The sequence below is a fragment of the Anabrus simplex genome, chromosome 1 (assembly GCF_040414725.1).
Source record: "Anabrus simplex isolate iqAnaSimp1 chromosome 1, ASM4041472v1, whole genome shotgun sequence".
In the NCBI taxonomy this organism is placed as follows: Eukaryota; Metazoa; Arthropoda; class Insecta; order Orthoptera; family Tettigoniidae; genus Anabrus; species Anabrus simplex.
In genome coordinates this window covers 1,062,686,140-1,062,712,809 of record NC_090265.1, presented here as the reverse complement: position 1 = coordinate 1,062,712,809, position 26,670 = coordinate 1,062,686,140, and the positions used below count along the sequence as shown (strand labels likewise).

Genomic DNA, 26,670 nt, shown 5'->3' with positions numbered 1-26,670 from the left:
TATTTTTATTTGTTTTGAATGGAGGTGGACTTGGACTTGTAGTTCTCACAGCATAGTTTGAAGGTCATCTTCATTCTTCTCAGGCTCTTCCTCTATTTCTTTTTTTTTTTTTTTTTTACGTCGCACTAACACAGACAGATCTTATGACAACGATGGAATGCAAGGGCTAGGAGTGGGAAGGAAGCGACCGTGGCCTCAATTAAGGCACAGCCCCAGCATTTGCCGACAGTAGGGCTCGAACCTACTATCTCCCGAATACAAACTCACAACTGCGCGTCACTAAGCACACGTCCAACTCGCCCGGTACTTGAAGTATTTGGGATATTTGGACAGTATAGTCGTACCATGATATGACTAGTTGTGAAAGGACTGAGGAAAGCGAGTATCCGTTCTTCCTTCCCCACCTCTTATCCTGTAGCCTGATGTACAATTCTAAGAGCCCTCATCATGAAATAGTCACATCGTGACAGTGACTGAATAAACTACTACTAAACAAATATTTTCATTCCTCCCCTGAAGGGGGAGGTGGGCCTCTTAGACGGTGACGCCGTCTCTCAGGCCGGGAGATTTGTTACAGTGAAGGAGATGCTCGGAGAAGGTGAGGTGGTTGGCGGCCGTGGCCTAAACTAATTAAACCTTAATTAAGGCCACGGCCGCTTCCTTCCAACTCCAAGACCTATCTGTGTCGGTGCGACGTAAGCCACTAGCAAATACTTCAAGTATTCCGGATAGCATAACTCTAACTCTACATGGAACTGATGAACCCCTGCATGGATGTACAGCTCTCTCCAAGTAAGAAATGGTCGCTGAAGACATGCGGTCCAGTAGCGTAGCCAGGATAGATCAGTGGGGGTGGGGGGTTATAGTTACAAAATTGTGGTAGAATACAATGAAGGTGCAGGCATGGCTTGCCATAACAAGGGCACTGATATAAGGGAATTAAAGATCTGTTGGTCCTACAGTTATGTCTCTGAACGTTTGTTTAGTTTATTGTCGGTCTCTGCTTATTTTCTTTTTGTGAAAATTCCATGGGGGAGCGGGGAGGGTCTAACCCCCAGTAACCCTCCCCTGATGCCGTCTGTAGTGCTAAGGCAAGCAGTCTGCTAATTGAGAAGCCTTACCTGCTGTGAAGCCCTTGTCTCGGAAGTTACGAACGCTTTCCCGGAGGATGCCACCCGCCGACTTGCACTTGAGTGACATCAGACGGCACACGAAGTAGAGAGGAAAGAAGAGAACTGTGAAGTTGGTGCAGAACCACGTCGTGAAGAAGGGCGCGTTGTACGGTACCAGCTGCTGGAACATACAACACCTCATCTGTAGTCTGAAGCCATGTTATTTTAGAATGGCCAATTATTTTAGACATGACATTTCATAAATTTAAACATAAAAACGGCACAATTTAAATTACACGGAACTATGAACTGAACAGCAATGCTTAAATTATCCACAATCGCTAGGAAAGGTTTCAATCATTTATTTTTCTTATGGTGACAATAGGATAGGAAAGGCCAAGGAGTGAGAAGGAAGCGCCCGTGGCCTGAATTAAGGTAGAACCCAGCATCTCCCTAGTGGGAAAATGGGAAACAACGGAAAACCACCTTCAGGGCTCCTGGCAGTCGGGTTCAAAACCGCACCGCCAACTCGCCTGGTCAATAACTATCGATTACATACAAACACTTGAACATTTCAATAGAACTATGGGCTTCATAATGGGAAACATTGTTTGTTTATCTGATGAGTGAATTTCGAGAGTGTCCGACTGTGCGGTGTAGTGGTTAGTGTGATTAGCTGCCACCCCCGGAGGCTAGGGTTCGATTCCCGACTCTGCCAAGAATGGACTGAAAGGGGGGTCCTCTCAGTATCGGGAGATCAACTGAGTAGAGGGGATTCGATTCCCATCTCAGCCATCCTCGAAGTGGTTTTCCGTGGTTTCCCCACTTCTCCTCCAGGGAAATGCCAGGAAGGTACCTAACTTGAGGCTACGACCGCTTCCTTCCCTCGTCCTTGTCTATCCCTTTCAATCTTCCAATCCCCCCTCCCCCACAAGGCCCCTGTTCAGCATAGCAGGTGAGTCCACCTAGGCGAGGCATTGGTACTCCTCCCTAGTTGTATCTCCCTACCCAAAGTCTCAAGCTCCAGGACATTGCCCTTGGGGTGGTAGAGGTGAGATTCGTCAGTGAGAACGAGGAAGAAAACAACCCTGGAGGGTAAATGGATTAAGAAAGAAAGAAATGATTTACTTAACAAAATATTATGAAATTGTTTACAACTAAGATCCTGAAAATGAGTCTTGACAACAACTGTTTCTATCATTTCCACTATGAAACTCTTATTTCATCACTCCATAGTGAGTTTTCAATTAAGAAGGTTCGTTCAATAGCAGCATTTGTGCTCGGTACAGGCAATCCAAAGATCACTAACATCTATATACTTTTCCAGGCAATGTCTATATTTTTAAGTGCATAAAATACAACACACGACTTTTTATCAACATCCTTGTTACTGTTTCTCCATTGTTGGTGACAATGTTGTAAATGTGTACAATTTTATCAAAAGTCCATCTTCTTCTAAGAGAACATGATTAGCTCTGTTGGCTTATCCGCTGGCCCCTCAACCAAATGTCTGAGGCTGGAATTCCGGGCGATCCTAGGTTGATATTTTCGTTTCAATATTCACGTGGCATTAAGAACGGCACCTTAAACCCTCGTCCAAAAATAAAAATATAAGCCTGGGACTCTTTATCGGTAACTGGGATAAACTAAAGAAAAGCAGTATTCTATCTTCATCTATCTGGACTGACGAACATAAATTTAGTGGCCCGCTGGAGGCCACACGACATCACATCACCTCGTAATATAGCTGCCTCTGTGTGTCAGTGGTAGAGAATCGGCATCTGAATCCCAAGATAACGGGTTCAAATCCACCAGAGGTAGTCGGATTTTTGAAAGGCGGAATAAAGTCCATTCGCCACTCTATGTCGTACGATGTCGGTATATGAAAGATCTCTGCTGACACATTGGGTGTTCACCTGACAAAATTAATTAAAAACGAGTTGCAAGGAAGTAACGAAGTTTAAATTTCTTGGATCAATGATTGCTGACGGTAGATAGCTTATCAAAGAGAGGAACGCGCCGATTGGAGGTGATAGCCCAGTAACATGTCGCTAGCTTCTCATCAAAGCGGCCGGGGTTCAAATCCCGGACAATGCAAGTGGGATTTTTGAAACTAAAAGTTTCGTTCCTATGGTTCAAACTCCACATAAAATTGGGGGTTCTGTCGTGAATGTAAAAGTTGCTTGATTTTTTCACCCGAAGCATAATACAGCCTGCATAAAGTGACGAACGACGACAGGCGTCACCTGCAGACAGAATAAACCGAATCTTTCTTGGGCGTCTGCGGCTGAGATTTAATGAATTTTGTCGGGTAAACACCAAATGTGTCACCAAAGATCTTTTACGTGCCGACATCGTACGACATGGAGTGTCGAATGGGCTTTTTCCGCCCTCCAAAAATCTGACTACCCCTGCCGAGTTTGAACCCACTACCTTGGGATCCGGAGGCCGACACTCTACCACTGATCCACAGAGGCAGCTTTTGTGTTATACTGTATATACCATTGCAATAAATAACAAAATAGTTTAAATATACTATTTAATAATAACGAAACATATTTTCCTTGACATCCTTGTGTAAATTATTACTGTTGTTAGCGTTGGCTTCGTTGACCAAAATCAATATAAATTCCTAAACCAAAAGAAACTAGCGTCGTCTCTTAATGCTTCAAGGATATGACATTTCCAACATTTTGTAAGTCAAGATTATGACAAAATTATTAGTAAACGGTACGTATTTTTAAAACAAAGGAATATATCGTCGTTGCGCCTAGAAAAGGCGCTATATGATTTATTTCAGCTTAGAACTCTGAGCAGAAAGGTTCTGTCATTTAAAGTTCAATATTGCACGAACTACGTCAACGAACTTTCATTCTAAGTGGTACATGTGCTGCGGGTCAGTATTTATTTGTCTCATAGCGGTATTTTAAGGCGCAACGACGGCATGCTACAGTAATATCAGACTTAAGACAGTTAATTTATATCATATAATTCTACTGATAAACGAAAAGTTAACGTATAAACGAACAACTACGTTTTGTTGACGTACTGGGGCTTGGATTTCTTAATATAGTCTGCAATGCCCAAATTTACAGTGATCAACATATTGGTTGTTTTTTTTTTTCACCCTTATTGTCAAGAATGATATATAATCTACCCCATATCTTTCCTTTTGTATTTTTCGCTAAAATATAATGTTTAAAAGCGAGATATTCCACTATTTCATCTACTGTTGTTGCCATTATGAATGCTAACTGCACTAGCAAGGATCACAAAGAAGTAAGATGGCTGCTACATTAGGTATTTATGTGCGTATTGACCCTTATTACTTGCTAACCAGAATAACTCGTATTCGTGTACCCACGAGGTTTCAGTTCTTTTACCCGTCGCCAAAGTAGAGTGTAGCGTAACAGCAATACCTCTGAAACCCGTTCTCTTACTAGCTAGTACTCGTCCTTGTGTAGTTAGGCCACACACCGTGATCAGTTTTACCCGCGCTCATCTCTGCCTCCTCGTTGGTGATGTCTACCCATAGGACCTTCAACATACATGAGACTGGTAAGTGAAAACAATGATAATGTTATTGATTTTCCGCCCTAACTACTACTGTTTCTGGAGATGCCAAGGTGCCAGGATTAAGTCCCACAAGAATACTTTTAAGAGCCATTAAATCTACCGACACAAGGCTGACGTATTTGAGTATCTTCAAATACCGCGAAACTGAGCCAAGATCTAACCTGCCAAAGTGAGCCCAGAAGGGCAGCGCTCTACCGTGTGAGCTACACAGCCCGGCTAAAAAGTGAAAATATCAACCTCCCATAAAATAGGCATGAAGTATACCAAGTGTGGTAGAAATAAACGGCTACGTGGTTCATTCTGATAGGCGTTTAACGTCACGCAAAAACATTGAAGATTTTCGGTAACTCAAGGATGGGAAAAGGTTAGGATTGGACAGGGAACGGCGTGGCCTTGTCTGGTATTAAAATGGGATATCACGGAAAAAGCATCTTTAGGGCTGCCAACGGTGGGATTTGAACCTACAATATCCCGAACCGCGTAGCCAACTCGGTCAGCATTAAGTGGCCAGAAGTGTTTTTATGTTATCTTTGGCACTAAAAATCCAGGAAAAACTGCATATGTGTACCATTTTTTATGGCAGTCATCCTCATGGGATAAATAGCTTCAACGAACTAATTAGTTTTACGAATATAGTGAGTTTCCAAATGTTCCATTATATGCATATTTCATCTTTTAATCAGTTTAGACCAAATTCTCTCACTGTCATTCTGTCATAAGGTGATAAGGTAAACCTTCGACTTCTAAGAGAACTGTTCGGTTTAGACCAAGCAGATTTCAATGAAATTTAGGTGAATGATCACTTAACGAATCCTAAATGTAATGATAATAATTTTGTCGTAGAAACAACTGTAGTGTTATAATTACTCTAAGCAAAATACGAGTTTTGTCTATACATTGCTCAGAATTTTTAAATAATGGTTTTTCTGAATCTGCCATATCCACAGTAACAAGGAAATGCACTTTTTAATTTTGCGTCATCTCTGTGTGTATGTACGCTCGTCACGAGAAAATGGCTGAAGGAAATTTAATGAAAATCCGTATGAAAAGTCCAGGAATAAGGTACTGGAATCTAGGCTGTAAATAACTTTATTCACGCTGGATGAAATGGTAGTTTAGGGGAAGGTGTCTAAAATTTAAGTTTTAAATACTCATGCTATTGACATTATCGAAAAGTACTACATAACAAAATTTGTAGAGAATACAATTTCCGATCATTTATGACTTATACAGTTTCACAGTACCGACTGTGATAATAGAATTGTCTGCTTAGTCCATATCAGTGCCGAGCATTGCTAACATGGACATATTCTTCAATCGTGTTAAATGGCGAGGGTTTTTGTCACGACTGTCTAAAGGTGTAAAAGTGCGTGGTCATCGGTTCATATCGACAAGGAAAATTGTGAAGATGATTATAAAAATTATAAAAATGAGAAAAATCTTAAAGGAACGATAAGAGAGAGTCATTAAAGACTCCCTTTACATTAGATGCCATAATATCACAGACTCGCAAGAAAACTAAATATGAATGACTACAATACTGGAAGCTCATAAATCTGACCAACAAATTAACACTGCATTGACCATTGTTGTGATGTGATTTGTCTGATGCGTCTCGAGTAAAACAGATCCCTGAATATTGGCGGAAAGTAGCTGGGGAATTAGATAAATTTGCACACGCTATATGATTGTCCCGTCGTTGACTACAGCTAGTTGCTGAATAATATCGATCGACTTAACCAAGCGGTAGCTCTGAGCTTGCATTCGGGAGATGATGGGTTTGAATCCCACCGTCGACAGCCCTGAAGATGTTTTTTAGTGGTTTTCCATTTTCACACTAAGTAAATGCTGGGATGTACTTTAATTAAGGTCAAGGTTGCTTTCTTCTCAATCCTAGTCCTTTTCTATACCATCGTCACTATAATACCTGTCTGCGTTGGTACGACGTAAAACCAATAACAAATAATAATAATAATAATAATAATAATAATAATAATAATAATAATAATAATAATAATAATAATAATAATAATAATAATAATAATAATAATAATAATAATAATAATAATAATTATAATTATAATATTATTATATATTATTATTATTATTATTATTATTATTATTATTATTATTATTATTATTATTATTATTATTATTATAGAAAGCACCTGGGTTGAATGGCTGGACAGATGATCACTTAGAGCAAACATTTACCTTAACAAATCTGGAAATTTTATTTCTTTCCTTTCTTAACATTCAGAGAGAGTAATTTAATGACATAACAAGAAACAGTTGAACTATTACTGGGGGATATTCACATTAACAACGACCTCGTCAACTACAGCAATGCATTGGACTTAGAAGACCTTGATCAGGCACAAGGTTAATTGGGAGAAACTCCCGTTCGTTAACTTACATATGAAACAGCATAATCGCTCCTGACAGGTACAATATTATGAGAGACAAAACACCAGCACTCCTTAACGAACATTCGGAAAGAGACGAGAACCTTAATATCCAATTACACAGAGACTAATCCCATACCAGAAAGGGTGGCTAAATGGGCAAAATTTAAAGTCCGAGACAAGATTGCCCAAAATTTAGATGCTGAAAACTTTAGTCACCCAGCTCAAAAGTAGAAGGGGTGAGTATCTAGGGTCACCACTCGTGCTCCCTTACATTAAATGTTTTCCAGTATGAAATATAAATGAAGTTGAAAGACTGCGCAGAATGTGATACATTTCAGCACGGCACTATTGACAGATACTACACTTCAAGCTACAAATATTCATCATGACAGACAATGTGAACTCTATGAAACAGATGCATGTTCACTATTACCTTGTTCATATGAAGTACTTACAGTAAATGCGTTGAAGTCTTCCCCTCGAAATACATGCCGGCACAATTGCATGTTTAGGTCAATTCTGCCATTACCTCTTAGTGCTGGATATTCTTCAAACCAGCCGCGCCCTATCTCCTTCCCTCTTTAACCTCCAACAAGTCGCACTCTCAATAACGGGAGCAAATCAGACCAGACGGCCACCAGACCCACTATCTACCGAATGCAAACTCACAGCTATATGACTCAACCGCGAAGCCAACTCATTCGGAAATCTATATATAAAGCTGCATGCGATTAATAAAATATATTATTAGCACTAACAAGGAAGCTGCTGTATCCTGTTGAGTACCACTCATTTTGTCGTGCTGTGGACAGCCTACTATCTGCGTCTCACAAGAAGTCGCGGCAGCTTGTAGGCACGGCACTATTGACAGATACTACACTTCAAGCTACAAATATTCATCATGACAGACAATGTGAACTCTATGAAACAGATGCATGTTCACTATTACCTTGTTCATATGAAGTACTTACAGTAAATGCGTAACTGAAGCTCAATTGCACTAACACTTTGAAGCTTCAGAACAGCATCTCATTTCGCAAAAATAACCGCAGACGGAACAGATGTTTATTGAGAGGCCTTGAGACTTGAGATGGACGCATGCGCGGTAGCCATGTTTACCCCTCGCAACCCTTACCCCGCAACCACATGATTTCTCGACAGACAACCATAGTATGTAATGATGAAAGGCGTGCAACTACGTTCTCATGTCTGAATTGATCATTCTATCAAGTTCCATTGCAATCGATGCCCTCATAATACACCATGTTCCATTTATAACTGCAGCAACAAATTACTGGTGTTAAGAACTGTTATGCAAATGTTACTTTATTTTAGAATGACTATTATCATTAAGTTTACGATATCAAATATTGATCCTCCTATCCAGTTCCATTGCAGTCGATCTAGTGAACCAAAACCGTTCCCATGTTAGATTGTTCCAATATTTTCTTAAACCGAAATTAAAAGCGCTGACAAAATATTCAAGGAAATTAGTTTAGAGCGATACAACTACTCAGTCATCGCTTCCTAGTCTCGCATAGTTCCATGTCTTTTCACCATGTAAATATGATAGTCCGTCTATAAGCTCTGGATATTATTTTCTCTTATTCAAGGATACGTCTCGTAAATTTTCTACGGACACATCTTGCCTAGCTTTAAGTTGGAGTCCTTCCAATAACTGAGAAGGGAGATTAAGTGCCACTTTCAAGCTCCAGCTACTAATCTACCGTCAATCTCCGCTGTAACAGAATTCGTTCTGACCTAGTTCTTTATCCGCACTTGCTTCCTCAGCAAACGTCTCATATACTATTGGAATATTTCAAATAATGTATAAACTGTCATATATAAGGTAATTGATCAACGTTTCTATTTAGCCGAACGTTTTATTTGTTTCCTTAACTTATTACGATTGTTGTCAATACTACTTGGCAGGTAAACACCCTAACGGGATATTGCACTGCATGAGAAAGAAGGGGGATATCATTTTGGGGTTTAGAGAAGGAAGCAACGAAAGCTACCTCAGGCTATGCATCGACTAATTTACCACATTATATCGTTGCCTTTATTTCTAGTGCCAATGAATGTGTTGGGTACATCTTGAAAGTCGTGCAGTTGTAAGTTTACGTTCGGGAGATAATAATTTCGTGTGGCTATTTCTAGTCGAGTGCTGTCCTTCTAAGGCAGACCCTCCGATGAGAGTGGGCAGCATCTGCCATGTATAGGTAACTGCGTGTTATTGTGGTGGAGGATAGTGTTATGTGTGAGTTGCAGGGATGTAGGGACAGCACAAACACCCAGCCCCCGGGCCATTGGAATTAACCAATGAAGGTTAAAACCCCGACCCGGCCGGGAATTGAACCCGGGACCCTCTGAACCGAAGGCCAGTACGCTGAGCATTCAGCCAACGACTCGGACGTTCGGGAGATGATACGTATGGACGCCACCGTCGCCAGGCCTGAAGATGCTATTCTTCAGTTTCCCATTTTCACACCAGACAAATGCCAAGTGTGTAATGTAATAAGGCCACGAGTGCTACCTTCCAAGTCTTAACTCTTTTTACTATCATAAACAACTAGCAAAATGAAAGTTTCTCTATAACTACGGGTTATTTGAGAATTCAAACGACACCTGAGCATAGACACATAGAGAGAGTGAAGTCGGCGAATCAATGGTTCAGGAGTGAACTGAAGTATTCAAGAACAGAAAGTTATGATGATCAGTGTATGATGGAGATTTTAAAGGTATTTATTTGTTTATTTTTTGACTGACATCCATTAGAGATAGTCTTAATGATTCAATATACTGTTGAAAGTAAGAACTATTGACTACTCTCAGACAATCAATTCAGATGACGTGTTCTGCAGTGAGGTGGGTAAATTACGTGCCTGGTGATCTGCACGACACTGCAGGGAATTGGATCGTATGTCTCATTGTACCACGATAAAGCACCAAGTTAGCTGAATAGGCACAATATTAATTACGGAAATGATCAATTTTTTGTTATAAGGTGAACACCATTTTATTAGCCCTACATTTGAATGGTTTGATATTCTATAAGTAAAGTTGTATTTTTATTGTACTTTTCAATTGCTATACCTTTTGCGAGACACCGAGATGTACAAATTTTGTTACTCAGCATTTCTTCAATGTGCTGGAAGCCATCGACACGGAGTTTTAACATTTAAACACACTCAAGTGCTATCGACCTCGGCAGGATGGACCCCCTTATCATTGGAACATGAGAACAAGGACTAACGGACTGCACAATTAAGGATGGTGAAACATATCATGAGCCAATTTTAATTAAAAAGTAATTACTTCGCTCCCCACTTTAAAAGTATTTCAATCCTGTACTCCATTCTTCATGAGTTTGGATTAAATTAATGATGATTTTGTTTGGCGGTACATATAATATAAAGGGCAGTAATTTCCAATGTCCCAAAAGCGGGACACTGTTCTGCATGGCTTTCAATAAATTACGGAGCGCTTCCTGTGTAATCTATACCAGTCCGTGGCTTCTACAGCCCATTCAAAGTCTCGGGTCTGGCAGAACGGCTGCTGCAGTTATGAACAGCCTGGCATCGGACAGCTCCTCAACAGACAAAAAACAATTTCACACCAGGCAAATACTGGCGTGGTACATTAATCAGGTTTATGGTCGATTCTCCCCCCTCTTAGCCCTTTTCTCTCCGATCGTCGCCGTAAAACAATTTGTAAAAAGAAAAAAAGGCGAAGTTCACCACCAGAGAATAACTGAATTCCGTTTCAACTCATATTAGGATTAACATTCTTAAAAGAGTCTAGAATCGAACTCAGGACTTTTGGTTAGAAGAAAAAGACGTAAATGCATCACAGTGTGGCATTCATTTCTTCGCCACCTAGGATATTACACAAGATCAATTGCTACACTGGTTAATTTGAGCATCATTGAACCACTGTTCTTTGAATACGTCTTACCGAGCTCGATAGCTGCAGTCGCTTCAGTGCGGCCAGTATCCAGTATTCGGGAGATAGTGGGTTCGAACCCCACTGTCGGCAGCCATGAAAATGGTTTTCCGTAGTTTCCCATTTTCACACCAGGCAAATGCTGGGGCTGTCCCTTAATTAAGGCCACGGCTGCTCCCTTCCCACTCCTAGCCCTTTCCTGTCCCATCGTTGCCATAAGACCTATCTGAGTCGGTGCGACGTAAAGCAACTAGCAAAAAAAAAAAAAAAAAAAAAAATGAATACGTCTTTGTTGATATTCAATTCGAGTTTTCTCACTCCCTTATTTCCCCATGAAATATGACACCCTGTTCGATGTTATCTTATGTTGATTTGACCTCTAATTAAATATGCCACTGCCTTTTACATACACTGACTGACAGAGCAAATGCAACACCAAGAAGGAGTGGTCAGAACTTTATGCCAATTGCAGGGTAGACTGACGTCACTGAGGTATGCTCATGATGTGAAATGCGCCGCTGTGCTGCGCACGTAGCGAACGATAAATGGGACACGGCGTTGGCGAATGGCCCACTTCGTACCGTGATTTCTCAGCCGACAGTCATTGTAGAAAGTGTTGTCGTGTGCCACAGGACACGTGTATAGCTAAGAATGCCAGGCCGCCGTCAACGGAGGCATTTCCAGCAGACAGACGACTTTACGAGGGGTATGGTGATCGGGCTGAGAAGGGCAGGTTGGTCGCTTCGTCAAATCGCAGCCGATACCCATAGGGATGTGTCCGCGGTGCAGCGCCTGTGGCGAAGATGGTTGGCGCAGGGACATGTGGCACGTGCGAGGGGTCCAGGCGCAGCCCGAGTGACGTCAGCACGCGAGGATCGGCGCATCCGCCGCCAAGCGGTGCCAGCCCCGCACGCCACGTCAACCGCCATTCTTCAGCATGTGCAAGACACCCTGGCTGTTCCAATATCGACCAGAACAATTTCCCGTCGATTGGTTGAAGGAGGCCTGCACTCCCGGCGTCCGCTCAGAAGACTACCATTGACTCCACAGCATAGACGTGCACGCCTGGCATGGTGCCGGGCTAGAGCGACTTGGATGAGGGAATGGCGGAACGTCGTGTTCTCCGATGAGTCACGCTTCTGTTCTGTCAGTGATAGTCACCGCAGACGAGTGTGGCGTCGGCGTGGAGAAAGGTCAAATCCGGCAGTAACTGTGGAGCGCCCTACCGCTAGACAACGCGGCATCATGGTTTGGGGCGCTATTGCGTATGATTCCACGTCACCTCTAGTGCGTATTCAAGGCACGTTAAATGCCCACCGCTACGTACAGCATGTGCTGCGGCCGGTGGCACTCCCGTACCTTCAGGGGCTGCCCAATGCTCTGTTTCAGCAGGATAATGCCCGCCCACACACTGCTCGCATCTCCCAACAGGCTCTACGAGGTGTACAGATGCTTCCGTGGCCAGCGTACTCTCCGGATCTCTCACCAATCGAACACGTGTGGGATCTCATTGGACGCCGTTTGCAAACTCTGCCCCAGCCTCGTACGGACGACCAACTGTGGCAAATGGTTGACAGAGAATGGAGAACTATCCCTCAGGACACCATCCGCACTCTTATTGACTCTGTACCTCGACGTGTTTCTGCGTGCATCGCCGCTCGCGGTGGTCCTACATCCTACTGAGTCGATGCCGTGCGCATTGTGTAACCTGCATATCGGTTTGAAATAAACATCAATTATTCGTCCGTGCCGTCTCTGTTTCTTCCCCAACTTTCATCCCTTTCGAACCACTCCTCCTTGGTGTTGCATTGTCACTGTCAGTCAGTGTATCTAGGTTGACCAACCTTCAAAAATCTATTCTTCATTGCTTCATGTTAGACGAAACCGTCAACAGTGGACAAGTGTAGGAATTATTTCTAATACGCTCACCCTGTTAAATAGTATTCATATTCCATGTTCGAATTAAAATCTGGATATTTAAATTGTATTTCAGATGATTTAGTGATTTGATGGCCGTTGAAAGGAATGTGTCATAGAAGACAAGATCTTGTAAACTATAAGCTTGTCATAGAGAAATCGTAACATAAAACGAGGAATTATTAGTCATTTTATGTCAAATTTTACAGATTATACTCTCCTACCACAGGTCAACGATGTTGTGCAAAATAGACAGTCACAGCGTATCCCACGGATTTGTCAGAGCCTTGAACTTGTGTGTGTATGTGTAATCAACTCATTTTGTTGTGATATCTGTAGAGAGGCGAATGTTATAAGGTGTCTATAAAGGTAGGTTGAACATAAGAGTAAACACGCATTAATGACGCACTTCCAGGCAACCTGGAAACATAGAACTTCATTATAGTGAAGCTGATAACCCAGAGATCATTAGAAAAATCGCCCGGCTTCGTGGCTAACTGGTTAGCACGCTAGTCTTCGATCCAAGGCGTTCCGGGTCCAATTCCCGGCTGGGTCGGTGATTTTAACCTTCATTCATTGGTTATTTCCTCTGGCTCCGGAATTGGGTGTTAGTACCGTCTTCGACATTATACCGGGTGGGTAAATAAAACTGGTTTAGAAAATATTTATAAGACTGACACGAAATTGACCCTTGTTAATGAACAGAAAATGCTGGAAACCGTGATTTCCATGCACCAATCGGTTGCCGTTACATTTCTGAGGGTGCGCATCTCCCGCATGTTCAAACGCGAAGTTCGTCTGGACGCGTTAACACATGCACAACAGTAAATTTATAAGGATACACATGCAGGTCCTTTCTGATAATGTTTCCATATGATTTGCAGAGATAAACCAAAAATACCAAACCAAACCAAACCCCTTGGCACCACAGCCCTTGAAGGGCCTTGGCCTACCAAGCGACCGCTGCTCAGCCCGAAGGCCTGCAGATTATGAGGTGTCGTGTGGTCAGCACAACGAATCCTCTCGGCCGTTATTCTTGGCTTTCTAGACCGGGGCCGCTATCTCACCTTCAGATAGCTCCTCAATTCTAATCACGTAGGCTGAGTGGACCTCGAACCAGCCCTCAGGTCCAGGTAAAAATCCCTGTGTCCTGGCCGGGAATCGAACCCGCGGCCTCCGGGTAAGAGGTAGGCACGCTACCCCTATACCACGGGGCCGGCGCAGAGATAAACGACGTTGATATTTTGTCGGACTTCGTTCCAACAATGTAGTCTGGTGTCCGAACTCTTTTCGGATGGTTACGGTTTTCATTCACTACATAGCCGTTTCGCGCAATTTTACCACTAGTTTTGCATTACAAATTTTGCTGGAGATTTTGCCAAAATACTTCCAGTCTTAAATTCTTGCGCAAACATTTGCGCACAGGTTTTCAACGAATCGTCCTTCACATAACACTCAACAATGAACACACGCAGTTTTATCGTGAGCACCATTTTGTGTTGCATTCAACTGGTCACTAAACACGTCTGCTCCTCTCACTCACACGTAATGACACAGCGACGTACTTGGGACAGAGCATGCGGGAGATGCGCACGCGCTGACATGTGACAGCAACCGATTGATGCATCGATATCACGGTTTCCAGCATTTCCTCTGATGCGCATTTCTTCTGTTCATTCACAAGGGTCAATTCCGCGTTAGTCTTATAAATATATCCAGGACAGTTTTACGACTATGTTGCCCACCTATATTTCATTGTAGGTAGGGCCCCATTCTCAAAGACGCACAGACCACCCTTGGGCGTGGACTCGAAAGACCTGAAGCAAACTTCTTCAGAGTTCATGCACCATTGTTTTTACTACAAAAAACGTTTTGAAAATTTCCCGAGGTGCTGGTAGTGGGGTTGGGGGATTCGAGGGGTTGGAAGTAGGGGCTCAAAAGCAAAACAGTATAAGTTTACAAATTTCCGAAGTGATGACCTATACTTAAATGGGATTAAAAGTTTTCCTGAAGTACAAATAATTTTTTAAACAACATACTCCGAGAAAGTGTTGAGGAGAATTTTGGAGATCTTAAGGAGGTAATCTATACTAATAAATAAAAGCCGAACTCTAACGATGTATAAAGGCATGTATAAAAATAGATATGAATTACACTTTGTGTAAATTTCAATGGATCGACCTTGCGGTGTAGGGAGGCTCCAGTTCGATTCCCGGGCAGGTCAGGGATGTTTTACTTGGATCTGAGAACTGGTTCGATTACAATTACAATTGAGGAGCTATATGACGGTGAGATAGCGGCCCCAGTTTAGGAAGCCAGGAATAATGGCCGAGAGGATCCGTCGTGCTGACCAAACGACACCTCGTAATCAAATCAAAATAATTTTATTTGCAAATGAGCAAATGAGGTTTCTACCTCGGTGGCAAATGATACACAGAAATACATTATTATCAAGCACTAAATTTTAAATTAATAAGAAAAGAAGACATTTTCCTAAAATACAGTACAATACAATTTACAGTAATAATTTTTCCATTAAACACACAGATCATCCTTAATTAATTTGTATTATTTACAAAATTCTGCTTATAATATCCCGTACTTACATACATAATTATCTCATATACAGTATGTGGAATCACTTCAAATAATACTATACAATTACTATAAGATTTAAATTTGCACTGCATTTTTTAAAACCCATTTCGGTACCTAACATGCATAACGACCTGGTGCGTCTTAACCAGAGCCCCTTTTGCCACCACTTTTCAGAGTTACTGAAGGGTCTTCACAGCTACCGTAGGGGGCCCAGGATCCTCGAAGTCCCGTCTGTAATTTACCCCTACAGGCAGTCCCCTACTTTGGCTGTCCAATCTCCATAGACCAGGAGATGGAATTAATTTATTCACAAAAATTCTTTATTTACAATAACCTGCACAGGTCGAATGCCCTCTAACATTTAATTTCTTATCTCTGTTGATGTTTATTCTTTTCTTGAATATCTGTACATATTTTGGAAAAGGATTAAACACTTCACCCGGTAAACTGTTCCACTCCTTCACGCCCTTCCCAATGAATGAAAATTTATCCCACTCGCTTCTGCTAAAATCCCATCTAATTTTATACTTGTGGTCAGCCCTGCCGGTGTAATTATTTTCCAACCAAAGCCTCTCACGGATTAAACCCCCCCCCCCCGCCACATGCTTCCTGTCCTGTATAGGCTCTACAAAATCCTGTAAGTCTAGTTTTCTCCCTTCTCTTACTTAAAGTTTCCCACCCAAGCTACTTTGGACGTCAATTTGTTTACATGGGCAGTGTTCAACCATACTGGTGCACAATATTCCGCTGCAGAGTATACCAAGCTCAATGCACAGGTCCGCAGGGTTGTCGCAGATGATCCCCACGTGGTTCCACAAAGTTTTTGAATGTTGTTATTTCCTGTTCTCAGTTTAGCGTGCAGTTTTTGAGGTGTGATTCATAAGACCGAGTTTTATATAGTGTGATAGCCTAAAATGGCGGTTCTTTACTGTGAGTAAGGCGTGTTGGTTTAAGTCCGGAGGTTTAACCTTAAAGTGCCCTATAGGTCTACGTGTCCTGCGGGTGGTGCTAAGAAAGCAACATAACTGGCTGTCAGACAATCTTTTTAGATCTCGTGGATATACGATACGTACATACGAAGGTGAGAAGGAATGGCTCAACACTATGCAAAAAACCTTATTCAGGGCGAAACATCTAGAAAACTTGGACCGAATAACACAAGAAACTTTTCTTTACAAGAAATGTTCGAAATTCCCTCTGTTAACATTAGCCGGCTACACTCAGTGATCATTCATTTTGGGGACATGTTCCTGTACCTTGGCACTAGTCCGATTTCATCACGTAATCCAGCATTTGACAGGAAACAGATTAAACTACAGGAGAACGCTTCACTAGATTTATACCTGTGCAAGGGTACTTGCTTCAACCCACCGTTGCACTGAATCCCGGTTGGGGCGCACGGTTGTGTGCTTGCATCAGGGAGATATTGGGTTCGAATTCCTCTGTTGGCAGCCCTGAAGATGGTTTTCCGTGATTTACCATTTTCACACCAGGCAAATGCTGGGGCTGTACCTTAATGAAGTCCACGGCCGCTTCCTTTCAATTCCTAGGCCTTTCCTATCCCATCGTCGCCATGAGAGCTATCTGTGTCGGTGCGACGTAAAGCAAATAGCAAAAGAATCCCGGTTGCGGGTTGGTGCACATATCAGTGCTAACGGAGAGCATTTTGAATATTTCATATTTTAAAAAAACGTTTCTTGTTGTACGCTGGTACGTTCTGTTCCTGTGTCTTTCCCATCATTATGTGTTCTAACATGAAAAGGACCAGAAGAAAGCGCTGATCGACGAGCTCAAGAAATACTGGCAGGATGTTAAGGCCGGCAGACGAACAAGACACAGACAATGAAAGTGAGATTGGTTGCTAACACGCAGTCCACAGAGGCTCAATTCGAAAGAGAAAAAAGCAAGCGTTTTCGGACCCATGTCCATATAATATACTTTTCCTCCTCTACGTGTGAGATTGTGTCCTGAAAGTTTGGCCGAACCTTATAGTTAAATCCTGTATTTTAGATGAGATATTCTTCTTCTTAAGTAATATCTCACTTGTATGAGCTAGTCTGCATTTAATGCCCTCTGTATATCTACCATCACTCGTTATTTCACTAACAATATGCATTAATTTCCCTTAAGTCCGACTCGTTGTCTGAATGGCCAGCGTACCGGCCTTCGGTTCAGAGGGTCCCGGGTTCGATTCCCGGCCTGGTCTGGGATTTTAACCTTCATTGGTTGATTCCAGTGGCCTGGGGGCTGGGTGTTTGTACTGTCCTCGACATCCCTGCAACTCACACACCACACACAACACTATCCTCCACCACAATAACACGCTATTACCTACACATGGCAGATGCCGCCCACCCTCGTCGGAGGGTCTGCCTTACAAGGGATGCACTCGGCTGGAAATAGGCACACGAAATTATTATTATTATTTATTATTATTAAAATTATTATTAATTTCCCTTATGGCTGGATTTTAATCTGGTATTTTCTGCACCATCTGATTCAGTTTCTGTTACATACCATTAATTTTGTTTTACATTTATTTATTTTCATTCCTTTCTTCGTTGTGCAAGACTGCGTCCATACAATTCAACAACTTCTCTAAAACCTCTACAAACTTAGATACAACGACAATATCATCGGAGAATCTTAGAATTTTAATTTCCTTCTTTTGAACTGAGATTCCTTTTCCACACATTTCTTTGATTTGTAAGTGATTGTTCTAAATGAATATTGATAGGTAATGAATCAAACTCTAGCCTTACCTTACTCCTTCCTTGATACTGTTAAATTAATTTAGCAATACCCTTTCCTCGCTCGTACGTTGAGACTTCGGCCTTTCATCGCTGCATCCCGGGTTCATTTCTCGGTGATTTAATACGAAATTTTTACTAAACCGGGATACGATACAGGTTTTCTCTTACATATGTGGGGTTTTCTGTTAATCTAATGCCAGTAACACTCCATAATCATTCTTTTTGGGGACATGTTCCTATACATTGACATTAGACCGGATTTCTTCAACTTATCCAACACTTCACCGAAAACAGGTTAAGCATTCCAATTACCTTAGCACTCATTTCTTATTGTGAATCACAAACGCTACACCTTACAAATCAGGAGAATGTGAAACTCCACCCTCGTATCCTCTCTTGAGCCCTGTTTTAGCAATAAGGAATCGCAGAACAAGTGAAAATACAAGAAGAGAAAATATAACTGGGTGAATATTGCAGTCTCATTTTCAATTTTATCTTCGTAAACAATTTACATTATTTTTAACCTATGTTTCTCAGTGAACGAGGAAGTATTTTTACAGACCGGCTCCATAGTTGAGTGGCCAGGGTCTTGAGGAATCGGTCCTTGGGTCCCGGAATCGATTCCCAGCCTGGGCGAGAGATTTAAAGATATTAAGGTGTTAATCCCTTGGTACGGGGACTACATGTTTACACTGGCTCCAACATCCTGAAATTTATTACACCACACTACTGTCCACCACAATAATACGCGGTATCCTATTAATGGCAGACGCCGCCCACCCTCATAGGAGGGTCTACCTTACCAGGCACATGAAATTATTATTTTTATGAGGTGAGCTGTGCTCTAGTTTTAGGAATACGGCTATAACTCATTAACAAAGTACCTGGCAGATATATGCCACTCTAGAAGTCTGTCGGTCTCTCACCTACCGCAATGCACAAAAACACTGTGCCCTAGACCTTGAATAATTTAGCTCTTAAAAAAGAGAACATGTCGTGACTACGCGTGAGTAAAAAAATAGCCATAGATCGCGATAAACAGCACGCAATAGTCCAACAACAAAACACTTCCTATCTTGGCTTACAGGACATAGTCGGGGATTGCTGTATGTGAGAAAGGTATGAAAATAATGTTCACATAGAACAGCATTCCAAGGAGAAACATACAACACCGTGATCTTCTTCTTATACTTCTGCTTGACCTTTTGCCCAAATTATTGGGTTCGGCACTTGATATGGATTTGGCTCCGTTTTATGGCGGTTTGGTTTCTCTAAATTCGTTCCTGTGTGCACTATCGCGTGCTTCTGTATGGTTGATAGTGTGATGTGGCCGTATGTGGATGAAGATAAATGTATTAAGACAAACACAAACACCCAGTTCCCGAGCAATAGGAATTAACGCATTTAAAATCCTCGGCCCACACGCAGGTAAAATCCCCGGCCCGGCCGGGAATCGACGATGTTCTATCTTCGACCTGGACTACTCAGGAAAAGGCCCAATTTCCAAACCCAGTCCCCCATTGTCCTTAATGATAATGCGCGCTATCAAAGAGCTACTTCTGTGAGGGAACTGTTGGCACGATGGAGGAGGGAGGTCCTGGCGCTTCCACCGTATTCTCTGTAAATGAGTCCCTGTGACTTAAGTCTGTTCTGCATTTTTTTTTTTTTTTTGCTATGGGCTTTACGTCGCACCGACACAGGTAGGTCTTATGGCGGCGATGGGATAGGAAAGGCCTAGGAGTTGGAAGGAAGCGGCCGTGGCCTTAATTAAGGTACAGCCCCAGCATTTCCCTGGTGTGAAAATGGGAAACCACGGAAAACCATCTTCAGGGCTGCCGATAGTGGGATTCGAACCTACTATCTCCCGGATGCAAGCTCACAGCCGCGCGCCTCTACGCGCACGGCCAACTCGCCCGGTGTTCTGCAAATTAAAGACCCACTAAGAGGGAAGTGTTTCCGTACACGAGACACCATACTTCAAGCTGTAGGGCGCTCTGTCGAGGACATAAACAAAGGCTGCACTGCTACCGGCGTCCTGCGCCTTCCACACATCTGGTAACAGGTGCTACAGGTTTTTTAGTTTTTTGTTTACATTTGTTTTACGTCGCACCGTCACAGATAGGTCTTATGGCGACAATGGGATAGGAAAGGCGTAGGAGTGGAGTGGAAAGGAAGCGGTCATGGCCTTAATTAAGGTACATCCCCAGTATTTGCCTGGTCTGAAAATGGGAAACCTGCCGGGCTGAATGGCTCAGACGGTTAAGGCGCTGGCCTTCTAACCCCAACTTGGCAGGTTCGATCCTGGCTCAGTCCGGTGGTATTTGAAGGTACTCACTCAAATACGACAGCCTCGTGTCGGCATATTTACTGGCACGTAAAAGATCTCCTGCGGGACTAAATTCCGGCACCTTGGCGTCTCCGAAGACCGTAAAAGTAGTTAGTGGGACGTAAAGCAAATAACATTATATATTATTATAAAATGGGAAACCACGGAAAATCATCTTCAGGGTTGCCGACAGTGGGGTTCGAACCCACTATCTCCCGGATGCAAGCTCAAGCTGCACGCCCAAGTCGCCCGGTTGGTGCTACAAGTTGCAGCGGATTACACTCAAGGCCTGTAAGGATATGGTGGTTCTACAGTACCGGTAAGTGATTTCGTACAGCTACACATATTGCAACTGCATTTTGTTTCAGCCCTCGCATAAAGCAGCCAAACGTAAGTTTTTAATACTGGATGGACTGAGGGGGGAAGAATGCTCAATGAGCCCCGTGAGACCGAGTAAGGACCTACTTGATATAAGAGAAAGCGGAGAAATATGGCTAAGGAGGTCGTCACGCTGGCCACATCACCCAGTAGTCTCTATATGACACGAGCTTTATTTTCTTTTTGGGAAAAAGGAATAAGTGAAAGTGTAATATCGGTAGAGTACGGTAATCAAAGACACTAAACATAATTAACAGCTACAGCAAATACCGTGGAGGTTACCATATTATTATTATTATTATTATTATTATTATTATTATTATTATTATTATTATTATTATTATTATTATGACTCTGTCTCCAACTGTAGAGCACGATTGAACTTATTTAGCTAATATGTTTGCTCTCTTCTTTTCACAAAATCTCATCTTCTCGCCGAAATTTCTGTTGTTTCATTTCTTGGCAGGACCCTCAACGTTCATTTCTCCTGAAGATCTATAATTTACAATGAAATTTTCAATTCTCTTATGTGACCAAAACAGCTGTCTAGATGTTCATATTTAAGCAATATTTGGCAACAAAACGCAATACGTCCTCTTGTATTCACTTCGAACTTTCATGGTTCATTTTTAACTATCACACACAGACCGACTAACACTGCAACTTATATTATGAAATTAAAGAATCTATCTATCTATCCATCCATCCATCCGTCTATCTATAGGTTTGCTGGCTGTTTTGGCAGAAAATAAGCTTTCTTTTTGAGTCATTCTACGGCGATTGGGACGAACACCAAAATATTTGTCTATCTGTCCGCTCATGATGATCAAATTATCAAGGTTTACCAAACGCAGGTCAGTTCAATAATTTCGGTACAAGGAGCAGAACTTTTGGGTCCGCAAGACTCAGAAACGATTTTTAAAGCCCTAAGACGATTTTCTTGAGGCATGGAGCTTGCTACATTTTAGTACGATAGTTCTGTAAGCCATTCTCCCTCAGACTTGCCAGCAAAGTGACAGAACTCGACTGCTCGCCAGTCACCCTCCGTTCACGGCATGCTTTCTCTGTGAGTCTACACAGCTTCTCATTAGGGTACTGTGTTCTGTTAAAGTGGTTTCTTATTGGTTTAATGAGTTTGTCCTCATTGGATCCCTGTGTTATATTGAGGTGGCTTCGCTCCAATTTTCGGTGTCCACGCACACACTTGGGTTTCAGGTTCAAATATCTGACGTTGTACTGGAGACGGTGCAGATTTCCTTCGGAATCTTATTTTTCCTACCATTGCCATTTTAGTGCTGGCGAATCCATACAATAATAGTACTGGAATCGATAATTACATTGGCCAATGTCGGGTCTGTTTGCTAGTAGTTTTATATAATGTTATATTCTGTGATCTTTGCTGGTTTAGTTTTCTACGGTCCTTTTAGTCGTTTCTCCGACATTCTGCCGTATATGTAGTATTAAGATAATATTGAGCTATCCACACGAAGATCCAGCGTTAATTATACATCCACGATGCAATTATTAAGAGTATATAAGAATGCAAAAATCTGTTGCTGCACCAAGCGAGCTGGCTGCGCGGAGCTGTTATTTTGCTTTCGTGAGGTAGCGGGTTTGAACCGTACTATTGGCAGCCCTGAATAGGGTTTTCCGTAGTTTGAAATTTTCACAGCAAATAAATGCTGCACCTGTACCTTAATTAAGTCCACGGTCGCTTTCTGCCCTGTCCTAGCACTTTCTTACTCCATCGTCGCCATAAGACCTGCGTGAGTCGATGTGACGAAAGCCAATAGAAAAAACAAGCTACTGCTGCTACCTTTCTCACTGGTTTTTCAAGAACCTTGTAACTTATTCCTGGTTTCAGCAATGATGGCTATATGTATACCTTTTTACTGGAAATTCTTGAAAGATTTAGTTATTTCTTTTTAAGTCCCTTTAACTGATATACATTTTAAAATACGTCTAAGAGTCAGGATTTTATTCTCGCTGGAGTTTTTCAGTGTGCCGGAATCAGGACACAAATTTATCACTTGTAAACATTCAAATGTCATCATCCTCAGTCAGGATCGAGCCCGCTGTCTTGAAAAAAAGAGAATAACAATAGCTGATGTCTAGGGTCGGGATTTATAGGCACTAAAAACAGTTAGAATTGGCAGGCATATAGGCATTAAAAGTAGCCGAAACAGGCACGTAAATAGGCACCATTGTGTAAAACCGGCAACCAAATAGGCATGAAAAAATTGCTTGCACCTTTTTTTACTACGGAAGGATATTTATCCCTAAATTTTTTCAATATTTTCAGGTAACAATCATATTCTATTGTGTTGAAGACTGTTTCAGTATTGTGAGAAGGATCTGTCAATATCACATTATATGAAATGGTAATTTTACTATCTCTTTCCACCCTGGATTTCGTTGCAGGATCCTATCAAACTTTTACCTAATAGTGGCTAACTTCCCAGATGTCTGCTCAGGACTTTCCTTAGCAATCCTGATGGATTCCAAAAGGGGCATGCCACTTCTCTCCAACTCTGTGATGGCTTCCGGCAGCTTGCTGAAGTTTCCTTCAGGAACGCCAAATCTGATCGAACCAATGGGAAGGACATGACTTTCTTGGCTTCTCTTATACGGACAAAATCCTCATCGTCCATGGTCTATATTATATAGCGATCAAACAAAACAACTTGCCACATTACATATATTAATAGATCTATAAATGCTAGAATGAAATGTGATCATAGTCCCCAATCACAAAAAGATAAAAGGGATTTCATTACTTCAAGCTTGGCAGAACACTACTCTTACATCGGTAGTGAAGTTGGGATCTTCAGTGATCCACTGGTTCAGCTAATAGGACTTGGAAGATTTTTTTAGGCATTGCCAAACACCCTTCTTCAAAGGGGCCGATGACCTATATGTTAGATCCCTTTAAACAACAACCATCATCACATCTTCAAAGTGGATCCCAACACGATCTCAAAACAAAGCGCCCAGCAATTTGCAGCGAGCGGGAGGTAGGGTGTATGGGTCTGTACAACATAGTTTGACGTGGGAGGAGTGGAAGGCTTCGTGGTCAAATTGTTCCTTGCTTGTCCTGAAGTAAATTCCCCAAGCGCTATTTCTGGAGACTTCCGAGAATTTTCCTCATTGTTAGTGGGGTAAACAGATGTCGAGAAACAAGAACATTCTGTCTACAACACCAGCTAGAATATATGCATTGGAAAGAATAGGATTCTTTAAAAAGACTGTCAAGAGGCTTTAAATAGGCAATTATACCCCGAAGGTATTTATAGGCACAATAAAATCAACACATCCTTGCTAAAAAGTGCCTCAAACAGACTTATCTTAAAAGCCTACGATTCCATACACAGGAATAAAACAGCCAAATAGTCAGTATCTCATCCCTACTAAGACCGATTGCGTCAATGATGTCGGCTGATGTTCTTGAGTTGTTGATCACTCACCAGGGAACCGATTGATATTATTTAAGACTGCTCAAATGCAAGATACACGTGCCAGTAAATTGTCAGATACGTTAAGTAGCCCGTTTTCAGACCAAAATTAGTATATTATGAAATTCTACAGCAAGTCGAGAGATTATTAACTTATTAGCAAATGTACCCGTGCTTCGCTACGGTATTCTGCATTGTATACGAATATTGAAGTAAATACTGTACATGCAGTAAATAAGATTGTTTTAAAATAGCATGTCTCTTAACATTATCCGAGAAACAGCATGGAGAGGTCCCCATACGTTGTTTCCAATGTAAAGTGCTTGTTACGGATTTGTGATGATAACGACAGGCTCACTTGCCTACTGCCATTCACAATCGAGTTGGGAAGTTTACATTATAATTGCAGGCCCCATTGCCTACTGCGCAGTCACAATCGATTTGGGGAGTTTCCGTTACAATGGAAGCCCCCTTTCCTACTTCCAGACATATTACAAATTGAGGAGTTTTTGTTATAATGGCAGGAAACTTCCCTACAACCAGTCAAAATTGAGTTGTGCAGTTATCATTATAATGATAGGCCCCTTTTCCAACTGCCAGCCAGCTTACTGCCAGTCACACCAAGTTGGTGAGTTTCCATCAAAATAGCAGGCCAGTATGCCTAATACCAGTCACATTTTAGATGGGTACATCTGTTTATAACTGCGGGAACGCTTGCCTACAGCCAAACACAATCGGGTAAGGGAAGTTTTGAACAAAACTGCATGCTCCTTTGCCTTCTGCAAGTCAAATCGACAAGTGAATTATTCATTACAATGGTAGGCCTGCCTTATTAATGCCAGTTACACAGGAATTGGAGAAGGACCCCATTCCTACTGCCAGTCAAAGTCGGTGTGGGGAGTACTGATTATAATAGCAGACACACCCTTTCTCGATCGCTACAAAATCGACATCAGTGAATATATATAGTTCGACATATGAAAGTATGTGCTTGTTTACAATATTGCAGACCTTCATTTACAGATTAACTGCTGCTAAACGCTACATCATATCGAGAAAGGATTGTACCATAAGACGCCGGATTTAGCGGCCTAAATTGCTGGTCTTATGATATCTCATCTATTCATGGGTCAGATTGAGTTAGAAACGTGGAATAGGGTAAAATTTTTGTAAGATTATCTCACATTGCATTACTTTTCGGCTAATTAAGTGACAGCTACATACGTACATAGAATTTGGCTCACATATGGCTACTGGGTGGACCAATTTTCGTGTAGAGTTTGATGATTCTATCTTTCCTATAAGTGATGGAAGGCATGAATTATGTATGTGAAAAGTCCAAATTTACTTAACATAGAGAAATAGAGAAAAATCAAACGTAAAAGGGATAGAAATACGACAAAAAGTCGTAAGACCAAGTTTGTAGATCATTCCAAATTGAACGGGGATTGTGCCATCCGTTATGTGATAATACTTCCCGAAGGTCTGCACCATCATTAAAATTGCCTCCATATTTCGATATTCTTCGGGATAAAAAGGGGAAAATTTAAAGATCTTGGAAGTTTTCCGTCCGTTACAGGCTAAAACGTATAATTTTGCCAAATTTCAATATCCTTCTTCGACTGACAGATTATGCCGCAATCTGGGTTTTCGGTGAGGAGTGTAAAAATTAGGACTTTCAAGAAACTAAACCAAAAAATATGCAGATGGTCATTATTACCTCTTCAACGTGTAGCTGTACGAAAATTTCGCCAAAATAGTCAATGTACAGGCACACAGTCGTTACGATTTTATTTACATAGATAGATAAGGAACCTGCTCCACGTACAACACCTTCTGGGCTATATCCGCTGGACTTAACCTGAAAAACGGACCGTTTATGATATCTCTCTTATTAATCCTCCTGTCGAAAAAATGCACATGAAAAAAGTTTTAGAGATGGAATTCCATCACGTTTGGTCGATTTCCAGTCAGGTTGGTCTTGTACTGTATATATTGTGTAAGAGTAAAATCACCATTTCGGTTTCCTATAAACCGCCAGTCCATTCCGGGAACATGAAATGTTATTGACGATTAACACGTAGCGTTTGACAGGTGGATGTTAATGTAAAGTTTGACTCAAATATCTTCAGTAGTTTTCAAGTTGTAAAAAACACGCTTTACACGCACCCGCTCTTGAGTTAAGTCCGGTGGGACTTGTACCCA

The 26,670-nt window shown here is 41.8% G+C and overlaps 1 protein-coding gene across 4 annotated transcripts in view; it reads right to left on the bottom strand.

The window, feature by feature from the left end:
* LOC136857975 (solute carrier family 35 member F3) overlaps positions 1–26,670 on the bottom strand; it is a 406,908-nt gene that overhangs the window by 144,395 nt on the left and 235,843 nt on the right. For all 4 annotated transcript variants that reach the window (XM_067137123.2, XM_067137124.2, XM_067137121.2 and 1 more), the window contains exon 5: positions 1,122–1,290. In XM_067137123.2, coding sequence (XP_066993224.1) covers positions 1,122–1,290 — 169 coding nt within the window. The remainder of the gene's footprint in view (positions 1–1,121; positions 1,291–26,670) is intronic.